General features: G+C 36.3%; 3 protein-coding genes across 8 annotated transcripts; all 3 read right to left on the bottom strand.

Annotated features, from left to right (window-relative positions):
- Window positions 1-309: 309 nt before the first annotated feature.
- Window positions 310-2,498, bottom strand: LOC112695649 (protein MAIN-LIKE 1-like). Its single transcript, XM_025748078.3, has 3 exons — window positions 1,942-2,498; window positions 1,737-1,824; window positions 310-1,643 (listed from the first exon to the last, which is right to left on the bottom strand). Exons 1-3 carry the CDS (start codon window positions 2,496-2,498, stop codon window positions 1,476-1,478), a joined length of 813 nt encoding a protein of 270 aa, XP_025603863.1. The 3' UTR covers window positions 310-1,475.
- Window positions 2,499-2,620: 122 nt separating this feature from the next.
- LOC112695617 (protein NUCLEAR FUSION DEFECTIVE 2) lies at window positions 2,621-22,182 on the bottom strand. Of its 6 annotated transcripts, none has more exons than XM_025748053.3 (5): window positions 21,979-22,179; window positions 21,807-21,886; window positions 21,255-21,656; window positions 12,280-12,351; window positions 10,784-11,868 (listed from the first exon to the last, which is right to left on the bottom strand). In XM_025748053.3, exons 1-4 carry the CDS (start codon window positions 22,042-22,044, stop codon window positions 12,303-12,305), a joined length of 597 nt encoding a protein of 198 aa, XP_025603838.1. In that variant the 5' UTR covers window positions 22,045-22,179; the 3' UTR covers window positions 10,784-11,868; window positions 12,280-12,302. The 6 variants fall into 6 exon arrangements, with proteins under 6 accessions (XP_029154492.1, XP_025603831.1, XP_025603838.1 ...); XM_025748033.3 differs by lacking the exons at window positions 10,784-11,868; window positions 12,280-12,351 and adding exons at window positions 19,303-19,599; window positions 19,712-20,056 and having other exon boundaries at window positions 21,979-22,182; XM_029298659.2 differs by lacking the exons at window positions 10,784-11,868; window positions 12,280-12,351 and adding an exon at window positions 2,621-2,684.
- Window positions 10,784-11,622, bottom strand: LOC112695640 (uncharacterized). The gene has a single exon (XM_025748065.3). The coding sequence runs from the start codon at window positions 11,620-11,622 to the stop codon at window positions 11,125-11,127; it is 498 nt and encodes a 165-aa protein (XP_025603850.1). The 3' UTR covers window positions 10,784-11,124.
- Window positions 22,183-22,808: the final 626 nt, after the last annotated feature.

Below are 22,808 nucleotides of genomic sequence, written 5' to 3'. Positions count from 1 at the left end.
AGCCAAGCAGGGTGAAATAAATAGTAATGTCTGGTCTTATGTTCGGCTGCTATATTAGTTTGATATTTTGGTACTTTTATTTTTGTAAAACGATGTACTAGGTTTGCTAACTAGTCGGTTTTCAGTGCTTAAAAATCGTCTGGTAGAAGATATGTATGTCAAATTAAATTACTAATAATAGAAATAAGTTACATAATATCAAATATGTTATGCTCTGATGAACTAACGATATAAAATACAACAATGTTAACAATAATATATAAAATACAAGAAAGATAACAATACAAAATATAACATTGATGATGGAAATACATAACATACAACAAAGATGACGATTTAACATATACCACGTATCACAAATCATCTAAATAGGTGCGACCCAGTCCCACAACGACGTGGGACCCGTGTCCTATGACCTATCCGGATAATGGGCTCCTCATCCTCGATCTCGTCCTCCTCGTCCTCCGGGGGTGGCTGTGCAGGCACCCTAGACTGGACATGTAGGGGTCGGGATGAGGATGGTCCGGCGACTGAATATGATGGAGCAACACGTGCTGATGCTGGGGTCCCACCCAAGGCGAAAGACTGAACAGGGCCCACTGAGGGAGGCTCATTCAGATCGACATCTAGCGCAGAAGCCTGTGTCCCCGTCGTCTGTCCCCGTCGACATGCTGCCTCATCCTCCTGCATGATGGTGGTGATCTCATCCAGGAAATGTAATCCACCAAAATCTGCATCAATCCCATCACCTGCAAGAAACTCTGAAAACATGGATCCCGGAATCACCCATGGCGTATTCTCCTGAGGTGTCTGGTCATCAGCGGAAACACCAACGAAGTAATCTCCGAGCGGCCCCTCTCCAAGCCCAGTGTCAGCATGGCTCAATGGATCTCCCATATCGGATCCATACCACTCTCCCCCATGTCCGCCATGAGCGGGCCTAACATCCCCCACTGGAGCTCCTCCTCCAGCGGCATGATCACCATGATCAGGGCTATCCTGCCTATGTGCATCCCCTTCCTCCTGCCTCTACGCCCTCGTCATCGACCACTGCCCCTACCAGCCTCATCACACTCCTCTATTGCCTGGTCAAGCCATCTCCACTCACGCTGGCTATGACGTGTCCCAACTCGAGCTCTCTTCTCAACCCGACGCCTGTCAGGAACGTCATCAACTCGGTCCATATCTAGAACTCGGCCGGCACCCCTCTGCGTCGCCTCAACCGAAATAGGAATACCTCTCGGATCCCCCAAGCACATCTCAGGTGACAAGAACCTCTTTCCATGCTGATGCCACCAGGCCAAGAACTCATGTGAGGGTCCTGAGTCAGCAACAACATCGAACCGTAACACGTGATCTACACGTGTCTCCCAGTGAAGATGCCAATGCTGTAAATGGGACGGGAACCAACGGTCACCACCTCTCCCGTCCTTCGACATCAAGAAGTCGATGTTCAGGGTGGGATGTGGGGGAGGCTATATGCCGCCGAACTGCGGTAACACTCTATCAACCTGATGCCACTCAACAACCGCAAAATATATCAGGGACGTCACACACCGCCATAGCATCGTATGCCGAGGCTCCAAGACCTCCGGATGGACAACCTGGAGGACGTCGGGTGTGCTGTAGGGCATCCATATGAACTGAAAAAAGCAAATTAAATCCATTTGACAAATTCGTTAAACCATATAAACTGAAAGAAGCAGTAACTACACATATGAGCTTAGCGTACTTACATCCCGAGCCTGTAACAAGTCAATCCTCAGTTGAGCCATCTGGACCCGAGGTCCCTTCTTGCTAATCCCAGGATTGTATCCTGACCACCTGCATAGGAAATTAAACATTGTATTGCATTCATGAATGATTCTAAGAGGAATAAAGTTGCATGTGAAATTGTAAATACATAAAACAAGGGTAAATTGTATAATAAGATAGTGGTACCTTGAACAAAGGGGCCAGCTAAACGCATCATACCCAGCAGGCCTAAAACCAGGAAACCGCCAAAAGATCCAAGACTGAAGTAACTGTAACGGCCCAGCTAACTTCACGACATGTCGTTTGGCCACTCGGCACATGCACCTATACAACCATGCTAGTGCCGCCGACCCCCAGCTATAGCCACCCATCTCCTCAAGCCGAGCCACAAATGGTAACCATCTGATGTGAATACGATTGCCGGACTTGTCGGCAAACAGCTGGGTGCCCAACAACATCATGATATAGGCACGGGCAAAGCGCCTGACCGTCTCCTCATCTGCCCCCTCGGGGCACTCTCCAAAGGTCTCCTGGAACCAGGTGCAGTTCACAGCGAACTTCTGTATCTGGTTCGCGGGAGGTAACACACTGAGCAACTCATGGAACCACTGCCACGCTGGCCTGCCACCCTCTATGTATACGTGGAAGTCTGTCAGGCAACCACTGACGTAACGTCCATCTACTGGCAACCCCAACTGATAAGTGACGTCCTGAAGCGTGATGGTGCACTCTCCGAACGGCATGTGGAACGTGTGCGTCTCCGGACGCCACCGCTCCACGAAGGCACTCACAAGGGGCTCCTCCAATCTGAATCATCTGTCGTTCAGTCTCGCAAGATGGTATAATCCGGCCTTCTGCAAGTACGGAACGTACCTCTCATCTAGTCGCATCCCCTGCTGCCGCCGCATGCTCGATATGCAATGCCGAGGCTGGGCATTACATTGACCACATAAATATTTTGAATTACAATACCACTAACAGATAAAATTCACGACGTAAACAATTAACATATACCACTGGCAATAACATATATAGTCAAACGCTAACAGAATTTCATACGAAAACCGCAAACATAGACCTTTTCTGTAAAACACATGCAAAAAATAATGGTGGTAAACCACTAGCAAAACCACATGCTAACACCGCATGCAGAAAATCACTAACATAATCCACATGCAAATCTACTAAAGAAAACCACATGCAAAACCACTCAATTAACCATCTCCAATACCACCACCCGAAACCGCTAACATAAACCGCTAAGAAAGAACCACCCAAAACTGCAAACATAAACCACCAAAAAAACTGGAAACAAAACCACTAGAATAAACCGCATGCAATACCACTAGCCCAACCCACTAACATAAATAGCCAATAAAACCGCATGCAAATAAGCTCAAATATACCACTATCAATACCGCTATCAAAAACCACTGACATAAACCAATATCATAAACCACTATCAAAAACCACTAACCTCGTCGTTGATCACCCCTGCGATATGAGCAACTCTATCCAGTCGATACAGCCTTCCCGGATCGTCCTCCATCGCCTGACGTTGCCGCTCCACTCTTTCTCGGACCGATTCTGGGTCGTTTTAGCTGGGATTTGGTGGGGTGTGAGAATGAAAAAGTGGTTCGAATGACCTTGACTCGAACTCCTTATATAGGCTACTCCCTTGTAATTCGAATTATATCGTTTCGAATTACTATTAGTTTCGAACATTGAGTAATTCGAATCAACTTGATTCGAACTACCTTAAAGGCTCGAATCCCTACTAATTCGAATTGATTCGATTCAAATTATATGTTTATAATTCGATTCGAATTATATGTTTATAATTCGATACATATCGATTCAAATTATACGTTTATAATTCGTTACATATCGATTCGAATTACGTATTGCGAATTGCTTTGAGTAATTCGAATTAAGTCAATTCGAAATACGTTGAAATCAAATTCAAGTCGGGTTGATTCGAATTACATATAATTGTTCTTTGGCGGATTCATGAATGAAAATTTCATTTGGGTGATTTGGGTAATTTTAAACCCCATTTGGCACATATAGGTTTTTTACCCTATAAAATATGAATATATGTTAATAGTATATAAAACAAAACATAAATATATACAAATCGATGATAGTTAATGTTTAATATGTACATAATATATTTATACATAAATAATTATTCTTCTTTTACATTAGTTTAACATTATAACATAATTAAAGAAGAGGGAAAAATATAACAAAATAACTAATAAATAATTATCAAACAATATGAAATAATGTTTTTGATGAGTTTGGAAAACTCTAATTTAATTTTAATGATGAACAAACATTATTAAAATAATTAATTACAAAATTATTAATTTGATGTTAAATTAATTAATAATTTTGTTTTGCAGGATTTTTAATGTGGGCTGAAAATAAAAGGAAAATTGCAAACCCAAGTACATTCAGCATTGATACAAAAATATTTTGTTTGGCTGAATTATTGTTCTTGTTATTGGGCCAGAATTCAAACTATCATAAGCCCAATTCATCTTGCATGCTTGGTCCGAAATCATAAGGAAATGGGCACAATGCACTTTTTTAACTAAAACCCATTCCTTTAAGCATGTTACAAGCTTCCAACGGATTCCATTTTCCACTTTGGGATGGATTTCAAATTTAATTTAAGCATTGGAAACATAAGTGAGAGAGAAAAATTGATTTGATGGCTTTAATGATTCTACACGCCTATCAGTAAAGGGAAGTGGGAAACTTGAGTGCACTTTTATTCCTTCTCTTTGCTACATTAAATTATTTGATCAAATCAATTGAATATCTTCTTTCTTCTCTCTCTAATCTTTCTTTCTTCTTCTCTTCGGTCATGTCACAGCAACCATGGAAGCTACACTAAGCTACCAAAAGGAAAAAGAAGAAGCTGCATGCATCAAGACCATCAAGTTAATGATGACGCAAAAAATAAAACCAAAAGTATGTTGTGGCTGAGATAATCACCAAATGTGGTAAGATTTGGTGAGGTAATCTCGGATCCTCCATACTCAAAAAGAAAGATGAAGATTCGGCCAGCAAGGGAGATTTTTGAAGCATGGCTTGTCTTTGATTCTGCTCAACCACCACAGGAAGTAGCTAGAGTGGCGAAGTGATGGTTGAGGCAGATATTGAAGCAGATGAAGTCATCATCATCATAAAGCATCAAGGGCCAGAAATCCATCTTGGAGAGCAAGCCAAGGATAGAGAGCTCGGATTGATGAAGAGTGATGATCAAGAAAGGACTAGAGGTAATTGCATGTTGGGTTTTGCATGGTTATCTCTTCTCTCTCTATGTGGCCGAACCGGTTCTGTTTCTTGAAGGAGGAAAAAGTTGGTTTAGGTGTTGGCTTCAAGTGTGGAGGCTTCCCTCTTCTTTAAAAAGAGAGAACAGCCACTGTTTGGAGCAAGGAGAAAATTTGAGAGTGCAAGGCACAGAGTTCTCAGAGTTACCTGAGCTAACAGTTTTCTCTTCTCCTTCAATGTATTCTGTTTAGTATTTTTCTGTTTAATTTTGTCATGTCTTGAGTCTCATGGAAAAAGACAAACAGTGAGGTTTGTATAAAAAAGCCATAGAGCGGAAAAAGGCAGAGAGTGCAAAATTAAAAGAAAAAGCCATAGATGTCTTAGAGTTCCTTTGTTAATCTATGTTGTGTTTCATGATTATGTGGAAATCCCCTTGTAAGTTGGGTTAGCACTTTACAATTTGTAATCTGGATGATTATAGTGAAATTCCATCATTGTTGTGATGGAGACTGGATGTAGGCTGCACTGCACTTAGCAGCTGAATCAGGATATATCTGGGTGTAATCTTCTCTCTCTCTTCCTACTTCAATTCTATTTTTTACTGTTCAGATGAAAAATCAAAAATGTCTCGTGTCAAGTGACGAGACAAAATGAAAAAGTCTCATGGCTAGGGACGAGCTAAAAACAGAAAAGTTTCCTCTAAGTCCAGTAAGTGTTAGCAAAGAAAAAAGGGGGCTAAGATTCAACCCCCCTTCTCTTAGCCATTGAAACCATCAGTTTTTATATTAAAAAATGATAGAATTTTCTTGGATGAAATGTGTGATATAATAAGCACTACTCAGTAATAATTAATAAAATGGCATTTCATCAAAAGTGATGTGAATTAATATAATACAATTAGATAACCAATAATTATAAAACATTATTCAGTCAACAGATACATATTTAGATTTTATATCTTACATCTTCTCTCTTGCATTTAAATTACAAAATCAACATTCTTAAAAATCAATATCTTCAAATTAGAATCAAAATCTTATAAAAGATAAACAAAATGAAATCTTAAACAAAACTAAATTAACAAAAGCAAAATCAGGAACAAAAACATAACCCAACGCAAGAAACTGATGTGCCGCTGCTCCCCTTCTTCTCGTTTCCTACCTCTTTGAAGCACATCCCGAAATTTATTCATATTTTTAGTTGTATATGGGATCAATATGAGATGCGTTTAGAAGGTGTTTGATACGTGCTTCAAATGTTTGAGATATGGAGAGTTTAAGTATTATTTAGAAGATATTAGTTTACATTTTTAGAATATTTAATTTGATGTATTTTGATTTCGTTTATTTAATTACTAGATTGGATTTTATATCTATGGATTTAGGATTTTCTATATTTTAACCTAATAAGAGGTTATAAATACCTCATAAACTAGAGTAGTCATAGTATAGAATGATTTAGAGGTTTCAAAATCCCTTTTTGATTTCGTGATGAAATCATAGTGTGGACAATTGAGGTTGAGAAATTCCTCTCTTGTTGCATCAAGGAATTGGGTAGAAGGTTGAGGAGTCCCTTCGATTCAATTCCCAAATTATGACATTGACAAGTTAGGTTGAAGAGTCCATCTCTTGTTGCGTCAAGAAATTGGGTAGAAAGTAGAGTGATTCTCTTTGTATTCAATTTCAATCTATTATTTTTGTTTCTATTTTAATTTCAATTTCAATTCTTGTCTTGTTTATCTTGTTATTTCGTATCATTTGGTATCAGAGCTCAGGTATTAGATTAATTCTTATTAATCTATATTTGTTCTTCTTTTATCATAAAAAAGTCCAGTACTTACGCGTCTTCCTTTAAGTTCTTGTGTTCTTATTTTCGTTTGCATTTCATTATTGTTTTGTCATGATTGTTGATTTTATTGTTTGAAAAAATAAAAAAAGCATATAGTGCAAAAAAAAAAAGAAATACATACAAAAAAAGAAAAAAAAGAAATTATCTTCCTTGTAATTATTGTACTTTTCATATACTATTTTTCCACCTACAAGATTCAAAGACGAATCTTTTTTGAAGAGGAGGAGAATGATACGTGCTTCAAATGTTTGAGATATGGAGAGTTTAAGTATTATTTAGAAGATATTAGTTTACATTTTTAGAATATTTAATTTAATGTATTTTGATTTCGTTTATTTAATTACTAGATTGGGCCTTATATTTATGGGCTTAGGGTTTTTTGTATTTTAACCTACTCACCTCCAACAATCACACATACAGACCCCTCTTTCTCACCGTCAGGCCCTCTCCGTCTGCCCATCGGATTCGCCACGAGCGGTGTCGTCTTTGAGCTCAGAACGCCAAGGATCTCCTTCCTAATCTTCCTCCACTTCAGTTCTTCATGGTGGAAGGAGTTGCTCGTCGCTTTTCCTACCTAACGGCTTTCCTAATGCCTCTGTTTCGTGCCATTCCTCTCCAGCCATTGCACCAATTTGTTCTCCATATTTTTTTTATTTTTTTTGTCTCTGCGTAAGAACCTGATTATTATTTTCATTAGCTCAGTGCGCCTTATACTCACCGCCACTCTTCAAAAACTCCCATCCTCAATTTTGAGTATTTTGAGTCGCAGTTCATCACGATGTTGCTCTCTGTGTTTATGGATATTAGGTGCTGTTTTGATGATTAAAGAGACTGCAAACTACACACTTGATCTTAGTCAAAAGGATTCTTTGAACAATTACATAAATATAAAAAAACATTCATTTAATATAAAAAAAATATTCTAATACTTAACAAAAGAAATATCCAGTTATATTTTAACAAAAATAATTAAATATCTATAAAATTTAAAAAAATTATGAAATTCTTAAAAAATAGAGACATTCACATTTGTAATACAAAAAAATTCGAAAAATACATAAAAGAACATTCATTTAGTATGAAAAAAAAATATTCTAATACTTAGCAGAAGAAACATCCATATATATTAACTCGTAGAAATTTTGGATTCACCTAAAGATATTTAGCTGGTTTTTGGCTAATACCCTTTTGGTTCATAAAGCATTACTCATTTTAAAAAAAAATAATAAGATGTGAAATGACATAGAAAAACATTATGAAGTAAGAAATTGTGAAGGGAGATTAGGAGCGCCAATAGAAAGAAAATGGAGTGGAGTACCAACCCGGCCCCTGTCCATTTCTAAGAATGACAACGCGACCCCTCAAAATAAAATCGATCCACTTCGGTCCTTATCCCCTGATTCCGTCACACAACGCGGTCCTTGTGGGTATTTTTCCGTCAACTCTGAACAGAAAATGCTGACGTGTCAGGTTCAGAAATGGACATGGATATAATTGTCTCTAAATTTAAATTGGTTAAGGATTTTTGTCCTTATAATTTTTTAAACAATATTTTTTTAGATTATTTTTTTATTTATTATATTAATATTTTTTTAATAAATTATTAAATATATGGTATAATAGGTACAAACTAATTAATAAATTATTCAAATTTAAAAATATCATTTATTATGAAACTAAATAAATAATTCTCAAATATAATTTTTAAATACATAAATAATAAACATTAAAATTCAGTTAATACATTAATAATAATAACCCTATGATATACTATTAGTATTATGATCTAGATAATTTTTTACAATAAAATGAAAACTAATGAACACATTACTTGATATATAGTAAAATATTTGAGTAATAACAAATTTAATTTTTTATCTCTTTAAACTAAATTAATAATTCTATTTGATATCTTTGTACTAAAATATACTATAAGCAAGTTACTAATACTAAATAAAATAATTAAAATATATAACCTTTAATGAAATAATTAAATACTAATTGAAATAATTCAATTTTTTATCTCTTTAATTGAATTTTAATATACTTAAAATTTTAATTAATCTATATTATTCTTATATTGATAAATATTTATCAATCTATAACCTTATGATCACATGTATTATTAATAGATTAATAATATTATTGATACTTTAAATTTATTGAGTTTATAAATGCTCTCCATCATATATTAATTATATTTTAATTATTTCATTTAGTATTAATAGTTTACTCATAGTGTATTTTAGTATAAAGATATCAAATAAAATTATTAATTTAGTTTAAAGAATTAAAAAATTAAATTTATTATTACTAAAAATATTTTACTACATATCAAGTAATGTGTTTATTAGTTTTCACTTTATTGTGAAAAATTATCTAGATCATAATACTAATAGTATATCATAGGATTATTATTATTAATGTTTTAACTGAATTTTAATGTTTATTATTTATGTATTTAAAAATTATATTTGAGAATGATTTATTTAGTTTCATAATAAATGATATTTTTAAATTTGAATAATTTATTAATTAATTTGTACTTATTATACCATATATTTAATAATTTATTGGAAAAAGAATATTAATATAATAAATAAAAAATAATCTAAAAAAATATTGTTTAAAAAATTATAAGGACAAATAAATCCCTAACCAATTTAAATTTAGAGACAATTAGACCCCTGTCTATTTCTGAACCTGACACGTCAGCATTTTTCGTTTAGAGTTGACGGAAAAATACCCACATAGACCGAAGTGGATCGATTTTATTTTAAGGAATCACGTTGTCATTCTTAAAAATGGACAGAGTCGAGTTGGTACTTCGCTCAAAAAAAATGACATAGGAGGGTTCGCACCAGTATGATATAAAAAGAACACAAATGAAAATTAATTTGATTAATAAAATAAATTAAAAGAATTCAAACACATCTGACTGAGACAACAAATGAAGAATAATACTAACAAAATAAGAAGAAATAGCGTATGCAAAGAATATGGGAGAACAAAGCAGTGATACTAATGAAAGATAAGAAAAAATGAAAAAAAAAATCACTTTGGTTAATAAAATAAACTAGAAGGGAAAAAAATTCTCGGAATTTGAAGAAGACTATTACCGAGAAAATGAGAAGATATGACTTCACCAGGAATAGGGGACAGCCGGAGAACTCATTGAGAAAGGAACAAATTTGAATGTTGGTAAGCTAAAAATTAGTAAAATAGATATATAAAATTAATACAATTACAAAGCAGTTATAATTTACTTTTAAATTATAAGAACTGATTAATGCTTAAAAACTATTGGCTAAATAACATTTTTCTAATTCATACGGATCAGAATTTTTTTTAAGTTGCTTCTCCTTAAAAGAAGGTTTCTCTTAAACCTTACTAAACTACACGGAGACAAGTCATCAAAAAAAAAAAAAAAAAAAAAGCCTACACGGAGACAGCATTATAAGTTTCAATTTGCCAAATCCGAAAGCAAACCCCACCAGGCCACCACCATTCATCACATCCATATCCCAGTCACAATAATTATTATTATCAAAAATGCTATTTATATATTAAAATTAATCATTAAAATTAATTATCAATATATTTGTATAAAAATATATATTATTTAATTTATTTTTAATAAATATTTATATTTTAATATATATTTTATATTAGTAATTAATTTTAGTGTATAATTAATATAATTGTATAATTATTAATCATTAACTATTTAAAAGCATAATTCCAAAAATAAATTAATTTCCCAAAAATAACAAAAGCAGAAAAGGAGAAGATTGTGAATTAGAAGCGACGCCTTCTACCTTCTCACAATCCCCAAGCAGGTACCAACCATTATTAATTTATTATTCAGATTAAAGAAGAAGGGGAAAAGAATTGATTGTGATGAAGTACGCTAATTGTTAAGCAAAATCAATATACAGGTATATAGACAATTACATTGGATCGAAAAGAAAGGAAGAAGTAAACCAACCTAGTAATTACTTTAGGAGAATAACAATAAAAATGCAGAAAAGCAAAATACGAAAGGGCCAAAATAAGAAAAAAACTAGTGAGAGGGAAAGGTTGCTACAATGGCATTGGCACCACCCACCAATGTCACATTCAAGAGTCACAGAGTGGAGAAGACACCAACCGAATCCCACGCGCAGTCACTCTCACTCTCACCCTTTGCTGGCATTGTCTTTCCACTATCCACCACATGAATCTTGCCAGCTCACCTCATACCAAAACGACGTCATCTTTACCCGAACCGCAACCAACCTCCTCCTCCGCGCCCGAAACGCTTTTTACGTTGGCAGAGGCGTAGCGCGTGGAGAAGTTGCGTACGTCAGGGTCGTCGTGAAAATCACCGTTTTGCCCCTCGTCGAAGTTGAGGGCGTAGCTGAGTGGGTCGTACTGGTAGTTTGCGGCGACGCGCTTGGATGCGCGGTTGTTGTTGCGATTGAAGGTCCTGCGAATGAAGGTCTTCCATCTAGGACCGGCGAGGAGCTCAGACCACTCGCGGAGCTTCTTGAATGCCCGGAGTCCGCGGGACCACCAGTGGTCGGCGGCGGTGGGAGGAGGAGCGCGGGGGGAGGAGTTGTCGGACCAGGAGGCTGTACGGACGCGCTGCCACCATGAGGCGGAGCGTCGGCGCGGCGCGAAGCAGGGGAAGCAGGATGAGCGGGAAGTGGCTTGGGCTGTGGGTGTGGAGGAGGATTCAAGTTCCAGTTCCATGGACGAAATCTTCTTATCTTGTATTATATATATCACAGTGGCTATGAATCAATAATTCAATATATATGATGAGTGTGTTGTTGGTTTTGTTTTTGTGTGTAGAAAGTGGTTGCAACGGGATTTGGAGAAAGGGAGAGGGTGGAGTGTGAGTTTGGAGGGTTATAAACTTATAATTTATAAATGGGAGAGTGATTCGTCGATGGATGGTGAGGTGGGCTCAGTTGAGTTGGCTTCGCTGGTGCCTCCCTGTTTTTGCTTAATTTAATCCCCAATCCAATTGTAATTTTGTAACGGAAATACCTACTATTAAGTAACGGAAATACCTACTATTAAGTAACGGAAATACCTACTATTAAGTGCTACTCACTTGCACGGTACATGGGCCCCGCTTATACACGAGTTTAATTAGATTAAAAATTATTAATTATATATTAAAATTAATAATTGAATTAATCAGTATAAATAATTAAATATATATATTATTTAATTTATATTTTATAATATGATGTCCAATTTTTGTTACACTTAACATAATTAACATACAAATGAAACTGAACTTAAATATTTTATCATTTTTATGTTAAATATATGAATTTGATTTGAAATAAATTTGGTAAAATTGAATAGATATGATATATAATTTGTTTCGAGAGTTACCTGAAACGTTGACATCTTTGGTGCTAAGGTGTCGTCTGTCCGAGTTTCTCGTGAGGAGGTTGGGGGTAGTACCTACAAGATACTTAAGTTAGCAAGGACTTTAAGCAGAATTTTAGTAGATTAGAAGAGTTAAATCTCAGAGTGGTCCTTGAACTTGCACTCGAGCCTCAAAGTCGTCCCTAAACTTGCATTGGCCCCAATACTGTCCTCGAATTTAACAAAGATGACTCACGGTCGTCCCTGAAACATTTTTCGGTGACAAAAAGATGACTTGGATTGACGGATGCCACGCTGGAAGCTAGGCTGGACTTCCAAAATGACGTCATTTTTAATTTGGCGCTCAAATTGCATTGAAACGTCGTCGATTAGTGTATACAGAGGGGATTTAACATGCAGTAACTACTCTCTCAATCCAACACAGTCTCTTCCTCTTCTCCTTATTTTCTTCAATGGCGCCACTTTGAGAGAGATTTTCGCTGGCCTTCTCTCTCAAGAAAAGCAAGCATATTCTAATTATCTCGTCTCTATTGCACACGTAGTGGTCTGACGGAAAGCATCTTGATTGTTAGAGGTAACCAAAATAGAAAAGAGAAACAAAATAGCTACCATCCACTCCTCTGTTTTTCTTGATCATCGCTTTCTCTACATTGTTAAGTCGATATATATTCATTCGTTCATCGTTTTCTTATGTGGTTTTTCTAGAAATTTTTGTTAGAGCTTTCTTCGTATCTTCTTGTTGCGATTTTATTGTTTGTTTTTGGTTGTAATGATGGTAGCTATAGTTGTAATGTGCTGAAAATAGAAGTATCTGTGTTGTTTATGTATGCAGTTTATGTGTTTTCATGGTGGGTTAGGGACTGGGATTATTGTGCTTTCTTGGTTGATGAAAATTTTGATGATCATTTGTTATTTGTAGATGGGTCTCATAACTATTGTGTGTCACCATTGGGGATCCTTTGTGACGAGTGAAGATGGTGTCGTCTCATACACTAGGGACCATATTTCAGAGATTCTGAAACTTGACCCTAATCGGCTAGATGTCTTTTTCATAAGGAATTACTACAAAGAGCTTGGGTATGATAAGGCGGAACACTGTTGGGGGTTGCTTCTAAACAGACCCTTAGAGATTGGCCTAAGAGAACTTAATTATGATGCTGAGCTCCTAGAGACGTGCTTCCTTGCTAAAAGCAACCACAAAGAGGTGCATGTGTACTATGAACATGGGGTATCTATTCCAACGTACTTGGAAGAACCACCACTCAAAAAGGGCAAGAAGGTAGTGGTTGAAGTCCCTACCCAACCAGTTTTGCTGAGAACAGGACCAAGCTCCAGGGCCATTCCTCCACACCCAGTTCCAAGCCCATGTATCAACCATCGTAAAACTACCGAACCCACCCAAGAGGCAACCTCTACCATTCCGAACCCAATTTCTATGACTGCTACTCCTCCCCACCCAACCAAGACATGGATCATACTCAAGTACCAGCTGCAACCACCAAATCAACCCCAATTCCCAAATCTACCATTTCGAACCTAATTTCTATGACTGCTATTCCTGCCCCACCCAACCAAGACAAGGATCATACTCAAGTACCAACTGCAACCATCAAATCAACCCTAATTTCCAAAACTGGGTAAGATTTTCCAACCCAAATTGCCAGAATGGGACAGAAAAAAAAAGTGCTGCTGCAAAAAAAAAAACTGCAAAAAAAGGCAAACCAAGAACAACACTGAATAGGAGACATATAGCTAGGGGTCTAGCCAAAGGTCATGTGACAAGGTAAACAACTAAAGGCAAGGGAAAGGAAGTTGATACGGTTGTGTTATCAAAATCAGAATTTTCGCATAGTTATGAAAGTGTAGAGGATAATGCTTACAAGCCCGGAGCTGAGGAGAGTTCTAGTGATGAAGAGGTCACCAGTACAATACTGAAAGCTAAAAGGAAAGAGGTAAATAGGAAGCATGATACAAAAGTTAAACTCAGTAAATTGAGGAAGGAGATACTACAAACTGATGATGGATTAGTACCTGAAGATGATTCGGGTGAAGATGATAAGTTATTTTTTGGACCATAAGAGAATATGTACATGTAGATTTTGGCAACTGAGTGGTATTAATTTAATTGTGATTACTGTTCTTATAGTAAATGTCATTACTGTTACACTTTAGTCTTTGTTCCAATACTTATTCTGATATTGTAATTGTGGGTGCATTTTATTGATTTGAAACAGGTATGCCCTGTGTCCATGCTTATGCTACAATGACTAGGGCAGGCAAGCAGCCTGCAATGATACATATGCATTCCATATCAATCCTATTCATGGCCAGAAACTATGGGAGAAGTCACTCTACAACAGACCACAAGCACCCAAGTTTAAGAAGATGCCAGGAGCACCCAAGAAGAAACGAAGAAAGGAGGCTGATGAAGGCCCGGTTGGAGGTAAGAAGCAAAAGATCACCAAGATGAAGAGGGTATATAAAAAGCGTTCTTGCCGTCATTGTGGTGGCAAGGGTCACGACAAGAGAAACTGTGCCAAGAAGAAGGATGACGACGAGGCTGCAACTGTTGCAGCTGGTGGTGGTGGTGAAGCTGATACAGGAAATCAGTAATAACCTCTCCCTGCTGCAACTGAAGTCCAAGATGAGGACAATGCTACTGAGATTGAGGTAGGAATGAGTCAACCAATTGTGCCAGAAAACGAAAAGGAAGACTCCCACCAGGTACTTCAACTATTGCTCTCTGTTATTGTTGCTTTATATATTCATTTTGATATCACTAAATATATTCTTACAGGTTGCAACACCTGACCTGCAAGTCCAGGCAAGACCACCAAAGCTCCCACAAAAAAGAAGACAACCTCCACCATCTAGACCAGCCTCAATCCCATCACCAGCAACCGGTGCTCCTCCACCAAATGTTTCAAATGCTCCTTCACCGTGTGCTTTGTGGTGGAGAGAGGTGCTTTCCATGTGATTAACGCATAAGTACCGCAAGTGAGTTCAGACGAACAACACAAGATAAGGTTTTGGGAGGATCTAGAGAGTTTGGTTCAAGACATACCTTTGGGAGATAAGATTTTCTTAGGAGGAGATTTAAATGACCATGTTGAGAGAGAAGTGACTGGGTATGGGAGTATTCACAGATGCCATGGTTTCAGAGTGATCAATGCCGAGGGTAAAACTATTTTAGACTTTTCCTCAACCTTTGATCTTCTCATTGCAAATACTTGTTTTAAAAAGAGAGACGAACATCTTATAACCTATAAGAGTGGCATGACAAGCTCTCAAATCGACTTTTTTTTGTTGAAGAGAGTCAACCAGAAAATTTGCATTAATTGTAAAATTATCTCGAGAGAGAGTTTGACAACACAACATAGGGTGCTCGTCATGGACTTTCGCGTTAAGCAAAAATTGAGAAAAAGATATCATACGAAGAACCCAAGGACGATGTGGTGGCGGATGAAAGGTGAGGAAAAAAAAGCTTCCTAAGACGGGTAGGAGAAGAGACAAAGTGGGATAAGAATAGAAGCGCGAAAGAGATGTGGAGGGAGATGACAGAAGTTATTAGAAAAACAGCAAAAAAAAAGACTTTGATGAATCTAAAGGAATAAGATCAAGAGACAAGGAGTCTTGGTGGTGAAATGCGAATGTACAAGAAAAGACAAAAATAAAAAGGGAGTTCTTTAAAGAGTGGTTTTTATGCTGCAATGCAGATAACTGAAAAAAATATAAAGTGGCTAAGAAAGACAAAAGTGGCTGTAAGTGAAGCAAGAACAAGAGCATATGAGGGTCTCTACCAGTCTTTGGGCACGAAAGGAGAAAAATGTATATATAAAATCGCAAAGAACCGTGAAAGAAGAACGAGAGATTTGGATCAGGTTAAGTGCATAAAGGATAAGGATGGAGAGGTGCTGGCTTAAGAGGAGAATATTAATGAAAGGTGAGTTATTTAATGAGGGACAGAAGACTCTTTCGAGCCTTGGTCGATTATGCACAAGGAAATAAGATCAAAACTTTAACTACTATCGAAGGATTCGAGATAAAAGAGGCTCTAAAGCAGATGAAAAATGGCAGGGTAGTAGGACCTGATAATATCCCGATTGAGGTTTGGAAGGGTCTTAGAGGAAAAGGCATCAATTAGTTAACCAAGCTTTTTAATGAGATTTTAAGGTTAAAGAAGATGCCTGATAAGTGGAAAAAGAGCACCTTGGTACCTATCTACAAGAATAAGAGGATATATAAAGTTGAAATTATAGAAGGATCAAACTCATGAGTCATACCATGAAGTTATGGGAAAGAGTGATAGAACGGAGGTTGAGAAAAGAGACCCAAGTAATAGAGAACCAATTTGGATTTATGCCAGACAGATCCACCACTAAAGCGATATACCTATTAAGAAGGATGGTGGAGATGTATCGTAGTAATAAAATGGATCTACATATGGTGTTTATTGATTTGGAAAAAGCGTATGATAGGGTGCCAAGGGAGGTCTTATGAAAGGTTTTAGAAAAGAAGAGAGTAAGGATCGCATATATTCGTGGAATTAAATACATGTATGATAGGACGACAACTAGTGTGAAGACTCAAGATGGTGTGAAAGAGGAATTTCCTATTAGTATAGGATTACACCAAGGATCATCCTTAAGTCCATACCTTTTCACATTAGTCTTGGAAGTACTCACAGAGCACATCCAAGAGCTTGTGCCATGATGCATGCTTTTTGTCAATGATATCATCCTTATGGGAGAGTCAAGGGAAGACCTAAATAAGAAGTTGGACTTATGGAGAGAAGCTCTAGAAGTGTATAGTCTGCGCATAAGCCGTAGCAAGACGAAACATATAGAATATAAGTTCCGTTTGAGAAGGAAAAATCCTAATATAGAGGTGAAGATTGGAGAAAATATCTTACAAAAAGTTAAAAGTTTTAATTATTTTGGGTGCATCATTCAGGATAACAGAGAGATTGAACATGATGTAAATCATAGGATCCAAGCAGGTTGGCTAAAATGGCGGAGTGCATATAGTTTTATATGCGACAAAAAAGTGCATTGAAAACTTAAAGGTAAATTCTATCACACGGCTATAAGACCGGTTATGCTTTATGGTACAGAATGTTGGGTGGTCAAAAAAGAGCACAAATATAAGTTAGGTGTGGCAGGGATTAAAGTTTTGATATGGATGAGTGGTCATACCAATTGGATAAAATAAGGAACAAAGGTATAAGAGAGAGAGTTGGAGTAGCACCCATTGTGAAAAAGATGGTTGAATTATGTCTCAGGTGGTTTTGGACATGTGAAAAGAATGCCGATAAAACACCCAATCAGGAGGGTGGATGAGATGAAAGATGGACAAGGGACAAAAAGTAGAGGAAGACCTAAGAAGACCATCTATAAGGTGGTCAAACGAGATCTACATGTAAACAGTCTTTCTGTAGACATGATACATGACAGAGTACAATAACATCGTTTGATTCATGTAGCTGACTCTATCTAGTAGGACAAAATTTTATTATTGTTTGTTATTTTTATTTATTTTAGTAAACTTTTTTTATTCTTGCTAGTTTACGATTTTTTACCATAGAAATATTTAAATGATTTCCTCTTACTATTACGGTAGTAGTACAGAAACATTGAGAATTTTAAAGAAAAATTAAAATATTTAGCGAAAACAACACTAGATATTTTTTGAACCAGGGGAAAGATTATTGATAATTTATTTAAGGTTTTAGACTTTAGTAAATTTTATTTTTTGTTTTTCTCAGTAGTATTCGGCTGTGTGTAAACCGTGTGTGGAGTGTGTGTGCCCGCAGGAAAATTAGAAGAAAATAAATAGCTACTAAGGAAAAAAGCTCGGGTCGTATTCTGTATATTTAGCCTTGATTTGGCCAAGTTTTTACTTTTCGAAAATAGTTTATAAAATCTATCTTTTAAAAGACAACTTTTTAAAAGCTACAACACTTGCGTTTTATAAAATCACGTTAAAAATAATTTTTAATAAACACAAATACTATAATTATGTTTGGTAAAATAATTTTTAAAAATTAAAAAAATTATAATAAACATATTTATAACGAAGAATATTTTTTTTTTCAAATTTTAGAAATCAATAATTTAAATATTTATTTAATTTACTCTCTATATTAATATAAATAGAGTTATCATTAGTCAATAATAAAACTTGTATGTAATCCAATGTTAGTACTGATACTTTCATTACCTATCTATATATATTGACTCACTTTTACAAATAACAAAAAATGGGACACATATCTCAAGTAAAATTATATATCTATATTAACATATGTATATATATATATACATATTGTTATTATAATTTTGACTAATGTTCATGAAGTTGGTGTACGAAAATTTTTTGATTGGTTTCCATAAATCAGGTCTCCTTTACGTTTAAAAGAACAGAGAAAAACAAACATCTACTAAAAAATACAAAAGAATCACACAAAAAAATAATATAAATAGATAGAAGTTTCTACCTAATATGTGATAGAGATGTATTTGTGTTAAAATTGTGAAGATTAGGTTGAAAAATAAAAAATATATGAAGGTTGTGTTAGAATTTGTGAATGTTAAATTGAAAAATTAGAAATATACAAGTATTTCAATGACAATATAATGGCGGAAAATATGTGTGGGAAATAAATAAAATCTGGTATTAATAATTAATAATGGTAATTTTGAATATTTATATTAGATTTTTTTAAAAATTTTAATAAGTACAAGCTAACTTTAAAAAACTTCTTCTTAAGTGCTCTCAAAAGCACTCCTAACTTTTAAAAACCGCAAGCATAAACACCTAACTTTTAAAAACCGTAAACATAAACACTTAGGCTTTTTAATTTACCAAACACACAAGATGATGAAAAACTACCGTGCTTGTGGTACACATCACACGCACTCGGCTACTAAGCTAAAGAAAACTCGGCTACTAAGCTAAAGAAAAAGTACATCCTATATAGTAAATAACGCAAACAACGAATTCAAAAAAAGGGTTAAATTAATTATATATTTTAGCAGATTTTTAATTAATTATTATCAAAATTTAAAATTTAAAATTTAAAAATTTAATATTAGCACTCTTAAACACATTTACACTACAAACAATTACTTCTAATTCCATTGTAACAGAGCTTTCGACGTCCGCCGCGCAGCTTATATAGTGCCCCTCTTGTCCACATCCACAATTCGCCGTCATCACCGGAGGTAACTTTGTGGCGAGGTGCCTTTCCTTCCAAGAGCTCCATTGTCTTCTGCACCCGTGCAGCCGCAGTCATAGTTTCACAATCCTGTGCTCCCGCCTTCGCTGCAGTTCACGACCCCATGACAGTCCCGGATGTTTATTTTTGATGCAGATGCGGATGGTTATTTTTCATACAGATGAGATGTTTATTTTTCATGTGAGATGGGTTGCTTACCGTTACCAGGGGTATTAGAACAACTTAGTGCCGACGATGCGACGAATCCGGTTCTGCGGAGCCAGTGACGACGCCGTCGACGGTAGGGATGTAGGAGGTGGCGCTGTGGATGGTAAGGGCTTCAGAAGGAAGGGTGGCAGCGTAGCAAAATGGTGGTGTGGACTGGATGAAGGGCGGCAGCACTGAGGTCCAGCACAGCAACAGTGTTGGCACGATGGGGACGACACGAGGCAACGCTGACGTGCGTCTCTAACGGCAATGATGACGGCACAATGGAGAAGAGTCAGCGATGCGGTGGAGATGCGACGGCACGACGGAGAAGATGAGTGTGCGTTTGGGAGGCTGCTGTAAAAAAAGGGGTTACGGTTTGATGGGGGTTAGGATTTTTTTATGGTTATCGGGCCTGAAATGCGATTCATTGTTCACATCTCCCATTGTTTACCTAGCATCCTCATCGTCACTAATCAGAACTCTCCACTCTATCCTTGAAGGCAAAAACAAAAGCCTCTTGGTGGAAAATACTGCCCAAAGCAGCGTTGCTTGAATGCCCCAGTTTTTTCCCTCATGAAACAGAAAACACAGCTGATTACATTCATCATCACACTGCAAATGCTCTCCCACATTCGAACCCCGACATTTACTTAAACAGACGAGTGAGCTAACTACTCGACCAACCCAAGTTGATTGCTCTCCCATAATTATGTTTGTAAACTAAAACATTATGGGGCTCAACGTTCATTTGGATAACCAATTTTCTTTTACATCACAATCACAACAAAACACAAACTTTACGGTTGAATCACATTCATAAATAATTAAATATTGTTCACATGATTATAGTCCCACTCCTCTAATTTGCTGAGACAATCATTATCCATTTCATAGTTTATGACAATCTGACCCTCCGCCTAGCTTCCACATTTTTACCAAATAATCCATGCCAAATTCTCAACTCCACCATAAACATTAACAGCAGTACTAATTCAGCCACCCTTGAAATTTTGAATTTCACGGTGCCCTCAACATACACTGGCATCTAATAACTCATATTATTCTTCCACTTTCAGCCACAAGGACCCTTTTTCCCCATCAAAACATCTTAAATACTATCATCTAACATCAAAGTCCAACAAAATCTAAGGTTCTGCTCTATCAACAATTATATTTCAGCTCCAGTGACCAATTCTAAGGTAACATGAAATTAGACTCATCACATAGACACATACACATTGCATTGCGTCATCCCCAACTCATCTCAATGTATCTCAATTAGGATTCAGGACTTTTGCTTAAACATGCTTACCAGATCATCTTTTAGACATTCAATTAAATAGTTGACATGCACAGAAAAGCAAATGCAGTTGCTAAATGACTTCATAACTTGACAGAATTAAAGAAAAGAAACAGCACGAATATGCAAAGCAAAAGTAATCAGGTCGATTAAAAACTACAACACGGAAAGCACAGATCACTCACTAACAACTTAAGAAGTACTTCGAGCATCAAGCATGAAACAAACAACTGTACATAAACTTGAACTCACATTGATAGTGCATGGCCAAGAAGATCACCATGAAGGTTCCAGAAAACACTGCCTGCGTCATCTGAATTTCCGGTATCAATAGCAATGGCACCAAAGATAGCTCGAAACGCGCCGCAAACCACAGAAGGCGCAGAAGCGTTGGTGTTGGGAGCAACTCTGACCACCTTGTGCAAGCTCAGCCGCGTTCCATCGACGGCACAAGAAGATTCCACATTTGAGACTCGTGATACCATTTTGTTCAGCTCAGAAGCCGAAACATCAATGTCCTTGGACAGAAGCTTGAAGGACACGGCGGTTTCGATGACACTGCCGCCCAAAACTGCCAAGGCTTTGTTGTTCTCCTCAGAGAACGAAGCATGGGTCATGGCACGGCGAAGAAGCCCAATTTTCTTGAAAGTGTAACTGATAGCATAAACATAGCAAACAAATTCCAAGATCACAAATTCATAAACATATGACAGTAGGTGTAAAAAAGAAGCTATACATGTGAGTACACAATAGCATTCCCTAGTAACTAACTAACTAACTGAGTAATTAAGAAGAAGCACAAACCCTAGCTGTTTCTGGAGGGTTTCGAGAGCGGAGGAAAACGGCGAAAGAGATCTGAAGTGAGCGTTAATCGGTGCGTGTGCCTACTTAGGAAAAGATGAGCATTTGGTTATGGTAAATTGGTGATCGATGACAGAGAAGAGAAAAAAGATAATAAATGGAAATTGTTAGTGACCTGAATAGAGGGTAGGAGTGCGATGAATAACAGAGAAAAGGCAATGAAGGAAGGAGACGATCGCATTTTGGAGTCTGCTTGCTGCTGCTGCTACTTAAGCTGAAGCGTCCGAATTGATTTGTCACTGAAAAAGGCTTTACTTTCCTTTGCTAAGAAGGAACCAAATAACAATTCTTTTCTTTTCTTTGCATTCTACCAAGTTAAAAGTTAAAACTTAAAAGACACTACTTTTTGTTTTATCACTTTTATGTATCAAATTCGGCAAGAGATTAATAAAATTAACAAATGAGAAATATTAGAAGCGTTCAAACTTCAATTTTTATTATTTTTGTTTATCGATTAATCGTTAATTTTTAAAAATATAGAATAAAATATATTATTAAATTATAGACTAATGAATTAGAGTAAAATAAATAAGTTGATGATTAAATAATGACAAAAAATAATAAATTGTGAAATAATATTATATATCTAAGTTTTTTTTGTTAATTAAATCTAACTATTTTGGTCTAATATAATAAAAATTAGTTATGGCTGTCATTATTCTAAGTCTTATTGTTTAACTTAGTTGAACTTGATTCATAAAAAGACTTGGATCTAAATTTTGATAGTCTCCTAATATTTCTCATTAAAAAAAAAAATAGATATGCTATACATCCAAAGCATTATTATTATCCAAGTCCAACCAAGTAGACCCAACACCAATCAAAATCACTCTCATTAAAAAGAAAGTGATTATACGCGCACACGTCATTCTTCCAACCAAATCATTTACGTTCACGCACGGGACTTCATGTTATTGCCGTTGTCATCTTTGCGTTCCTTCTCCT

Source organism: Arachis hypogaea, chromosome 1 (genome assembly GCF_003086295.3).
Source record: "Arachis hypogaea cultivar Tifrunner chromosome 1, arahy.Tifrunner.gnm2.J5K5, whole genome shotgun sequence".
In the NCBI taxonomy this organism is placed as follows: domain Eukaryota; kingdom Viridiplantae; phylum Streptophyta; class Magnoliopsida; order Fabales; family Fabaceae; genus Arachis; species Arachis hypogaea.
The sequence above is the reverse complement of the archived record's forward strand: the minus strand, read 5'-3'. Positions and strand labels throughout refer to the sequence as shown.

What these genes read in the sequence shown, in the direction of transcription:
- LOC112695649 (XM_025748078.3), bottom strand. Translation starts at nt 2,498, where the DNA reads ATGCCGTTCGGAGAGTGCACCATCACGCTTCAGGACGTCACTTATCAG. An exon ending in AGCTGGCCCCTTTGTTCAAG is followed by an intron (nt 1,825 to 1,941) that starts GTACCACTATCT and finishes TTTCCTATGCAG; the next exon opens with GTGGTCAGGATACAATCCTG. An exon ending in ACTTGTTACAGGCTCGGGAT is followed by an intron (nt 1,644 to 1,736) that starts GTAAGTACGCTA and finishes TGCTTTTTTCAG; the next exon opens with TTCATATGGATGCCCTACAG.
- LOC112695640 (XM_025748065.3), bottom strand. Translation starts at nt 11,622, where the DNA reads ATGGAACTGGAACTTGAATCCTCCTCCACACCCACAGCCCAAGCCACT.
- LOC112695617 (XM_025748027.3), bottom strand. Translation starts at nt 22,044, where the DNA reads ATGCGATCGTCTCCTTCCTTCATTGCCTTTTCTCTGTTATTCATCGCA. An exon ending in ACCCTCCAGAAACAGCTAGG is followed by an intron (nt 21,657 to 21,806) that starts GTTTGTGCTTCT and finishes TTATGCTATCAG; the next exon opens with TTACACTTTCAAGAAAATTG. An exon ending in CTTGGCCATGCACTATCAAT is followed by an intron (nt 20,057 to 21,254) that starts GTGAGTTCAAGT and finishes CTTTTTTTACAG; the next exon opens with CAGCCTCCCAAACGCACACT.